This window comes from Oreochromis niloticus, linkage group LG16 (assembly GCF_001858045.2).
Source record: "Oreochromis niloticus isolate F11D_XX linkage group LG16, O_niloticus_UMD_NMBU, whole genome shotgun sequence".
Lineage (NCBI taxonomy): Eukaryota > Metazoa > Chordata > Actinopteri > Cichliformes > Cichlidae > Oreochromis > Oreochromis niloticus.
The window spans coordinates 15,180,868-15,190,705 of NC_031987.2; the positions used below are offsets into that span (position 1 = coordinate 15,180,868).

At 43.2% G+C, this 9,838-nt stretch overlaps 1 protein-coding gene across 7 annotated transcripts in view; it reads left to right on the forward strand.

Moving 5' to 3' along the window:
* tanc1b (tetratricopeptide repeat, ankyrin repeat and coiled-coil containing 1b) overlaps positions 1–9,128 on the forward strand; it is a 119,624-nt gene extending 110,496 nt beyond the window's left edge. For 4 of the 7 annotated variants that reach the window (XM_019352504.2, XM_019352506.2, XM_005452989.4 and 1 more), the window contains 9 exons: positions 1,837–1,970; positions 2,154–2,277; positions 2,372–2,547; positions 2,748–2,880; positions 3,623–3,652; positions 3,756–3,847; positions 4,338–4,484; positions 6,001–6,101; positions 6,191–9,128. In XM_019352504.2, the coding sequence (XP_019208049.1) occupies positions 1,837–1,970; positions 2,154–2,277; positions 2,372–2,547; positions 2,748–2,880; positions 3,623–3,652; positions 3,756–3,847; positions 4,338–4,484; positions 6,001–6,101; positions 6,191–7,778 (2,525 nt within the window). In that variant the 3' untranslated portion in view covers positions 7,779–9,128. Of the gene's footprint in view, positions 1–1,836; positions 1,971–2,153; positions 2,278–2,371; positions 2,548–2,747; positions 2,881–3,622; positions 3,653–3,755; positions 3,848–4,337; positions 4,485–6,000; positions 6,106–6,190 lie in introns of those variants that run through there. The other 3 variants (XM_019352505.2, XM_025904011.1, XM_019352508.2) reach the window with 3 other exon arrangements.
* The last annotated feature ends 710 nt before the right edge of the window (positions 9,129–9,838 follow it).

A 9,838-nucleotide genomic window follows, 5' to 3' on the forward strand; every position in this document is an offset into this window, starting at 1 on the left:
TTCTTGTTCTTAGCTGGCACCTAGTGTGGTCTTCTGCTGCTGTAGCCCATCTGCATCAAGGTTTGACACAGTGTGTGTTTAAAGATGCTCTTCTGCATACCTTGGTTTTAAGGGGTGGTTATTTGAGTTGCACTTGCCTTTCTATTAGCTTGAAGCAGAAGTGCATCAGAAGTGTCCGCTTTGAACTTCAGCAGGTCAGCTTGGGCACATCTGTATGCCTAAATGGATCGAGTTGTCATGTGATTGACAGATTAGACATGTGCATTAACAAGCTGTTGAACAGGCAAGACCAAGTGATAATTGTTCAAAACCGTTGTCTGGATTGTCTTTCATCATTTTCCTGCAACCATTTTTTTCTTAAATTGACAGTCTGTCAGTTTTTTTTTTAATGAAACTTTGAACACTTCTTGTTCTGAAACTATTACAGGCACAAGCATGGACAAACTGAAATATTCCTTACCGTGGTTAGAAAGGCATTTGGCATTCTTTGAAAAAAAGAGTTCCAGCTTTTTTCTTTTTATTTCTTTTTTTATCTGCAAAGCTTTGCTTAAAATGTCAGGTCACGACCTCTCTGTTGTTGGTGTGTCTTGAGCTCCACCAGCCTGGTTGCAGAAAAGGGCTATTATACGTTTACCTAGTCTATCAAAGTGATTTAAAGACACTTTGAAGGTGGCTTGTAGGTGGTCTGCGCGAATAGGAAGAGGAGAGGTGAAATGCAGGAGAGCTGAGATGAATAGCTTTCAAAACACAAGATAAGGAAGGATATCTTTGCAAGTCACACTAAAACAATAAAAGTTAGAAAAGGAGCTCCTTATTCTGCGAGTAGGAATGTTGATAATCTTCTGTAGAAGCTCTTACTTTGAAGGTTTGAATAAATACCCTCATCAATATATGGAAAGGTCTCTGAGGATGAAGAACTTCTAAGAATAACGTGTAAAAACATGAAGAGTACAGCTCTTGAGCTGCTGATTATATGTTCATTGTAGGCCACTACCATCCCCACTCTGGCTAACGCTGCTCCCTTGAGAACAAGCACAGCCTAAGTTTAGTTCCTTAGAGTCATTGTTCTGCTCTGTGCCGTGTGAGAGGATATCCATATTTTGAGCAGATGGAGGCTGGGATTGGTTGGCTCTGATGACTGTTCATCCAGATGGATGATGTCAGAGAGACAAGAAGGCTTAGCGGCACCTTAAATCTTTGCGAGAGCAAAGCTGCTCCGATTCTTAACGTTGGATCCCTTTTTGTTTGGATAACCAGCACTCATTTAAGACCAGTCCATCTGCTGACGAACTGTAAGCATCCAACACTTGAAGAATCTCTTTTCTTTACAAGCACCAATTAATACAGCATTTGAGTTCCTTTTCTTTAAAATTAATTGGCTAATTCCAGTTAATCTCGGTTTGAGGAAGATACAAACCGTAAACAAGAACGGGTGTTTAACACAGTTGCTTGATTTTTCTTGTCTAATGTTTGTCTGCTGATGCATGAAATGACTGAATTCTCATCTCTTTGTACAAGGCTGGGGGAACTTGAGGCAGGAATTTAATGAGTTTAATAAGCATAAACATAATTATCTGATTTAAAGTCAATTAGTAGCACACTGCAGCTTACACTTCTCGGCTGCTCCTTCTTTTTCCAGAGATTCTGGAGTCACTGTTTCTATCTGAGCAGTACAAAGTACTTCAAGGGTACTAAAGACATTGGATGCCTCTTTATAAGCAGTAAACAACACTGTGTACTGGACACATTTTGTTCGCTTTCAAAGTGTTTCTTGTACGATATATTAATAAGTAAATGTGTCTGAAGAAGTGCCTATGTCTCCTTCCCTCACTTAAGCCTTGACGGCTGCAGCCGGCCGTGGCAAGATGGAGGTATGCAGCTTTCTGTTGGAGCAGGGGGCGGTGGTGCAGCAGGTCAACAGGCGGGGGGTGTCTCCTCTCTTCTGCGTGGTCAGACAGGGACACTGGCAGGTGAGAGTTTCTGAGCGGTTACAAATAACAACACTGCTTCCAACTACCTTTACTCAATACCATCTTTCTCCAAACGTGCGGCATTTGATTGCATTATGTGTCCTGCCCTCACAGTCTCCTGCTTTCTTAAATATCACTGCATTTTAGCTCTGTATAGCTGAACCTTATTCGCCTGTGTGTTAGATTGCAGAGCTGCTGCTACAGAATGGTGCTGACATTAACATCAGCGACAAGCAGGGCAGGACCCTACTCATGGTGGCTGCTTGTGAGGGTCACCTGAGTACTGTGGAGTTTCTGCTATCTAAAGGTGAGCTAAATCCACCACTCAGTGCACCAAAGCATCATATGCCAATTAGCTAGTTGTATATGAAACAACAGTTTTTTTTCCGTTGGTCTTAAAGGTGCATCTTTAACGTCGATGGACAAGGAGGGACTGACGCCCCTGAGCTGGGCATGTTTGAAAGGACAAAAGAATGTGGTGCAGTTTTTGGTAGAGAAGGGTGCGGTCATCGACCACACCGACAAAAACGGACGAACTCCACTGGACCTCGCTGCCTTCTATGGAGACGCAGAGATTGTGAGTGAAATTGTTTTAAATTTACACACACACACCCTCCAATATCCTTAGAGACACAAAAACACCACACGCCCCAATCTTTATTTAGTCTTAATTAACATTCCACTAAGGTTATTGAACACATACTGTTGTGAGTTAGCTGCACTCTTGACTGTGGATGCATTGTTCATGTTTTCTTAACCATCTGTGGCCTCCTATAGGTCCAGTATTTGGTGGAAAGAGGAGCAGTGATAGAGCATGTGGACCACAGTGGGATGAGGCCTCTGGACCGAGCCATAGGTTGTAGGAACACGTCGGTGGTGGTGACTCTATTAAAGAAAGGAGCAAAGCTGGGTAAGAACTCTTGAGAAATGCCTTGACTAAGGGTGAAACTGCTAAAAACTGTGTTTTGTATATTTGTTACCAACATGTCAAATTGAGACTAGTGAGTGAGGGAAACCAGTACCAGTTTGTACAACACCCTTTGGACAGCTTTACGCCTGCGGTTTCTACAAAGTGCCTGCAGAGTACTGTCACATCTCAGTAAACACAGAAAGACAGAGTATTTTGTTACGTTTCTGTGTTGGGTTTGTTTCTGCCCTGTTCTGCATCTCGTGGTACTAAAAATACGATCAGACAAAATTTGCGGAATGTCGTGGAAAAACTGTTTCCATTCCTGCTTTTCACTCACTGTGTGTGTGTGTGTGTGTGTGTGTGTGTGTGTGTACCCTAACTATAAAGAGTATGTCGGTCCCATTTCTCCCTGATGAGCTGCTTGGCTAATTTAAGAATGTGACTTATCACCCAAATGACATTCATAAAGCTACAAGTCTGCAGCTTATCTTCAGCGCACTCTGCTGTCTTAGAGAAAAAAATAGAGCCGAACCTTTAAATGTTCCTCGGCGCAGTCAGCATGCAGTTACTGATGAAAATGTGACATCATTTCAACTTAAGTGAGCCATAATTGTATATTGTCACACTGCACTTTGTAACACAATTTCCTTTCGCTTCAAATAACAACCCTTCCTGTTGCATGACCTCTCTTCTCTTCGCTCTCTCTTCCTCCTAACTGTTAACTGGCCTCAATAAACTTAAGGCTACAGAACGTCTCCTTATGATCGATCAGGTACAATCTTTAGGTAACTTTACCTTGTACCAAATTAAAGAGAATACGATGTCCGTCTGTTCAAGCTGAAAACGGCACCATGAAATGCCTTCTGCTTCCACAGGGAACGCTGCTTGGGCCATGGCTACTTCAAAGCCTGACATCCTCATCATCCTCCTTCAGAAGCTGATGGAGGAAGGAAACCTGCTTTACAAGGTATCTGAAATAGAAACTGCTTCCTCTCGACAGTAAAGATGATTTTCCTGTTTTAATGAAATGCTTAAAAAAACCAAACATTGCTCCTCCAGTTGAGAAGAATGTTTTTCTTCTGCACAGTAATGTTCTTTTTTCTTGCTTAGATAAATGTAGACAATGAATCGATGTGCATGTTTCATAGCACTCAACAAAGGTGCCATGATCGATGTCTGACATTTAACAGATTGAGTTTGCAGCAGAAAGGACAAACCTGTCATGTGTAACTTGTTAGTGTGTGTGTGTGTGTGTGTGTGTGTGTGCGCGTCTTATCTGAGCTTGTCTGTTTGTTGTATGTGTGATTGATGAGAAGGGAGGACTTGAGCCAGAGAACAGCTATTGTGGGAGTATCTGGTGGATGCCTTGGCCTGCTTCTCTCCCCTACATTTTTCCGCTTTTCCTTCTGGTTCTCTCCTCTTCCTCACCACGTGTTTGCCCTTCATGTGTCCTGCAGAAAGGGAAGATGAAAGAGGCAGCCCAGAGGTACCAGTACGCCCTGAGGAAGTTTCCCAGAGAAGGCTTCGGTGATGAACTGAAGGCATTTAAAGACCTGAGGGTCTCCCTGTACCTCAATCTCTCCCGCTGTCGCAGGAAAACCAATGTACGTCTCTCAAGAGACTTTGATTTCTTCTTCATTCATATTTATTTATGAATGTGTAATAATATTGTTATTGATATACTGTGCAAATGTCGTGAACCCTTAATCGATATTTCAATTTTGGGCTCAAATCAATGTAAAGATATCAGGATAAAGGTATATTAGTATCTAGAGTCTAGTGTCGAGAGCTATTTGTAAAACACAGCGAAAGCTGGGTCGTGGTTTAGGGCTGGATTTCAGTCAGTATTTTCTTGTCACAACAAGTTTTCATCCAACATGTAAACCATGGCAGCACCTTGATTTTTCCAGCATGACAATGATCCCAAACACCTTACTAGTGCAGTAAAAGCATGCCTGGACAGAAAAAAAACACCAATCAGTCATGGAATAGCCTCCCCAGAGCCCAAACCTCAACAATACTGAAGCAGCGTGGGATCATGTTAACAGAATGGATCAAAAGTCAACCAACATCCAAAGAAGAGCTTTGAATGATCTTCAAGAAGCCTGGAAACTGCATTCTTCAACACAACTTGAACCTAAGAAAGTTCAGGCTGTGTTGAAGAATAAAGGTGGTCATACCAAATGTTGACTTTCATGCTTGTTTCCTTGTGTAGTTGCACGTTTCAATAAATGTGCACATTTCTCTATTAAAATATTAAAAAAACAAGACCTTTGCACAGTATTGTATGCATATATTACTCCATAAGTATATCACTGACATGAAATGCTATAGAAAGGAGGAAATCTGTGACTCTGCTGTGGTTTGAGTATGTGCAGACACAAGAAGGCTTGTTAGTGTTTAGCTGGTAACATGGGTGGTAGGGCGGGAGAAGGCTGCAGATGTGCTCGGTAGGTGACTCAGACCCAGACAGTTCTAATGTCAGCTTCTCTGCTCACTCATGTTTTACAGAATGATGGAGTAATATTTAAGCTGGGATGTCCATTTTGAAAATGACATCAAAGAAAGCCTCATGAAAATGTAAACATATGAAAGGTTTTGGTTTTTTTCCCCCCCAGATAATAGTTTCTGCAGATTTAGTTTTGTTTACAGTCCAAAGCCCAAGTCTAGCAGGAAGACGTTTGTAGTGAGCCAGCTGTTTGTGCAATTACATGCCGCAAGCAAGAAGATATGAGGGAAACAGGCGGCACAAGGTTGTGTGTTTTCTACTATAAACTCTAACTACCTGGGGTGCCTGCCAGGCATTTTATCACTTCACATAGGGAGTATAAAGTGTTAGAGAGATGTTGCGTGGATCGCAGTCAGCCGTCATATAGTGTTTGAAAATATTGTTTGTGTGTGTGATATAAAACAGACTTAGAAATGTGTGATGACAAAAAAAGGGGGAAAAAAATGCACTCAAAGCAAGAAAACTGTGACATAAAATGAAATAAGTCAGATGTTTTACACTGTGACAGAAACTAAGTTGTGTATACTGGTTTCCATTATCACTATAGCAAGAAGAGAATAACAACTGGTTCAAAATCATTTATCTGTTTTGTTTTTTTGCCTTGGCTGTAGGATTTTGGGATGGCTGAGGAGTTTGCAACAAAAGCACTGGAGCTGAAACCCAAATCCTATGAGGCCTACTATGCCCGTGCCAGAGCTAAAAGAAGCAGCAGGTAAGCGGTTCAGTAACTCCAGACCAGCGTTGTGTTGATGTTTTTATTCTATTTATGCCTCTGGTTACAATATCTCTCTCCATTCACAGGCAGTTTACAGCAGCCTTAGCTGACTTACATGAAGCAGCCAAGCTGTGTCCCAATAACCGGGAAATCCGCCGTCTGCTGGCTCGAGTGGAGGACGAATGTAAACAGATGCAGCGAACTCAGACCAAAGGAGGCCTCGGTGGGGCTGCAGCTGCATCCAGCCAGGCATCAGGAGGCCACGAGTCTGACCAGGAGCAAGACGAAGGGCAGGAGGACCCCTCAGAGCACAGCCTTGCTAGGAGTGTAGAAGGCCAAAGAGAGATTCTTGAAGAGGAGGAAGAGGAGGAGGATGCCATGCAGCATGACAGGACAGGTGAAGCCTGCTGGTCCCAGAGCAGTTACTCTTTTAACAAAGTCTTACCCTCTGAGTCAGCGACCGCCAGCAACAGTGTGGGACACCAGAATCAGAGTCTGAGCCCCAGCTCACCCCCAGGCCCCAGCAGGCTTCCTCCTCACAGGTACCCTCGTGAGCACCGGGAAGCCCTGCCTCAACAGGGACTGGTCTTGCAGCCAACCAAGCAAGCCCAAATTGTCAAGACCAATCAGCACATGAGTTCCATGCAGACAGGGGGAGGTGCTGTGGGGGGCCGCTCGGCAGGGGCCAAATCTCAGTACGCTCCTTCCAGTCCGTTACCCAGCCGACACATGTCCAGCATGCTGAAGCCGGGCCCAGGTATCGACATCGGCCCTCTGCCCCCCCCAGCTGACGAGCCCATGTATGGGAACCGCATGTTGCTGGCAGCTGCCTCCTCTTCCATGGCTCACAGTTGTGAAAGTGAGAGTCTCCACTCCTCTCAAGCCTCTTACTCATCCTCCAGCAACTCTAAAGGTCTGGGCCAAGACAGGCTGTCCGCCCACTCCGCATCGTCCTTGGATGGCTTGGCCTGCTCTGGTCCTGGATTCCAGGGGAATCACTCTGAGTCTGGAAAGGAAGGGATGTGCGCTCCAGCGGGATCTCAGGGAGGCGGCAGCAGCAGCAGCATGCGTGTGTCCAGTTCCACCAGCAGCCTGGCATCAAGCAGCAGCCTGTCAGACAGCGGCAAGCTAGGTCCTGACGTTCGCACCAAGATCACTGACAAAACAAAGCACAGCCAACAGGGCAGCGCCGCAGCCGAGTACAAACCCAGGCCCTTCATGGGCATAACCGATAAGACAGCCCGCTTTCAGCAACAGCAGCAGCAGATTCAACAGCAGCAGCACCACGGTTTGCAGAGTCACCCGAGCCTGCAGTCTATCGGTCGCAGCTGGCTGAACCACTCCTCCGACGGCCTCGTGTGTCACAACATGTCGACAATGGGCCTGCAGTCTGTCGACGGCAAAACGGCGAGCTCATACCAGGAGCAGCACAAACCTCCACCACCTCAGGGTGGTATGGCGATGAGTAGCTTACAAAACGGCATGCATGCCAAGGAATTTGCAGAGAAGTTCTGCCAAGCTGCCAACTGTTACAAAGAGTCCAAGCCAGCACTGGCTATGCCACACACGTTAATGGACAGTAAGCCCAAGCAGCCTGGCCTAGCTCGAGATAATCCTGCCATTCACGTAGCTTCAATGAAACCAAAGCGATCATTTATAGAGTCGAATGTGTAGACAAGAGTCTTTTATCTCCCTTACAGTCCTCAACGCACACAGACACAAGGAAAAATCTAAAGTGAGAGGGACTTGTTTCATATTTTTTAACCAACCCCAGACAGAGTGCAGTCTGACGTTAAGTCTTATAAGGAGTACAGTTTGCAAGCTGTTTGTTTTCCCGGGAATTCAGGCACCAAGCAGCGTGCAGAAGGCTCCAAATTTTTACTCGTCCCAATCTGCCGCTTCTGGCTGTCAGCTTTTGTTACATGACATGTCCGTCGTCGTTCAGCCAGGCCGGAGACAAAGCACTGAAGGAAGTATCCGGACATGTACTCTACAGTCCTGATCAACAAAACGGTGGCAGTGAGCACTTTACACAGTTAGCAAGTGCTTAAACAACATATTCAGTTACAGCTTAATGTTATTACAGAGTAGTTCATTACGTCCACGGTGCTGAGAGCGAAGAAATACGGTCGCTTCAAAAATGATTCAGAACCCTTTGTTTTCTGCACACTTTGCCGCAATTGCTTTTAATTCAATTTGAATAAAATTGTCATTTTACACTCAGTAGCCCAAAAATGACAAAGTGCAAACACATTTGCTGAGTTCTTTGTAATTTCATTGAAAATCAGACACTGAAGCCTCTCATTCATCTGTTTAAATTTGCAAAACAGCAAAGCGTGCACAAAATAAATGGATGTGAAGGAAGACGTAGTCCCCGGTGAAACGTTCAGAGAGTTTAAGGGACGGGCATTCCTGTGTTTTACGAAGGACGTTATAGATCCTCATGTTGTGTATATTATATAAATATGTACTTTTCCTTCTTTTCAGTGAAGGTCCATGTTAAGTGTATTGACAAGTTCCGACTTGTGTATCTTGAGTTTTAGGCACAATGTTGTTCGAATGGTGTTAAAGGTTCTAAAACAAAAAACAAAAAAGCATTTGTTAAATATGTTTGTACATTATATAAAATCACCATTAACACTGAATTGAATTCCTTTCTGTATCTGCTTGTTGTTGCTGTCTAGTTTAATTTATTTACAGCGCCAATGGCTTGGTTAATTGTAAAAGCAATATATTTTATATAGTTATTTTTGCACAGCTACTAAGACATTTTATGATTCTCAATGTTGAGATTTAAGTGCATGCTTCAATTGCAGTTTATATTACAGAGTGGAAAAAAGTCTATAAAAGCAGAAAAATGGCTTGGGGGCTCAGTGCCATCAGTTCTATTTTATTATGTACATTAAATGCAATTGTTGCCATGTTTTCAGTATTGTGAGCTTTATTAGCTGTGATCACATACTGTAATTGAACATTTTTGCCATAGCTACCATGGGAGAGAGAAATAAAGACCCACTGAGGGGAAAAAAAATGCTCTGTTCACTTTTATTCTTTGGGCTGATTTGGTATCTGTCATAAAAATCTACAGGAGTGTAAACATAACTCTACCATGTGGTCACAGTTGAAAGCAGTTCAGCAGATTAACATAGCTCGACTTGTCCTGGTTGCACTATACACGTCATTTTCCACATACGTTAGCCAAAAAATGAAAAGCTACTAGAGCCAGTGAGACTATTTCCATAGAAGCTGAAGATTTTTTCCTCTTCTGAATTTCTGCGGTATTTGCTTTAGGCTGATAAAGTGCTGAGTTTCTAATCAAAAACTGAAGCTGCACCCGGGAAATACGCCAGTGTACAGTGTTGTATGACGACACTGAATTTAAAGATAACGTATAGAAGACTGTTGCAAAAAAGATTCTTCAGGACGGTAAGTTTCTTCTTCTTCTTCATGCATTCTTTTATTGCAGCATGTAAGATTTTAGCAGTGCTCTAATTGAAAGCTACTGTACACAAATGGTAATTGCACATTCTTGTATTCATTTCAAAGTATTTCTTTTTATATGTGGAGTAAATTTGGTGAAATATCTCTGAAATGCAATGTATTTAAATGGAGCTAGGATTAGCTTAGCTTTACCTGTAATGTGTCACAGTGTCCATCAAGTGTTTCATAGATACGTGGATAGGACTGGTGTATGTAATGTTAGAATAAAAAATCATTTTTAAAAGACAGGATGG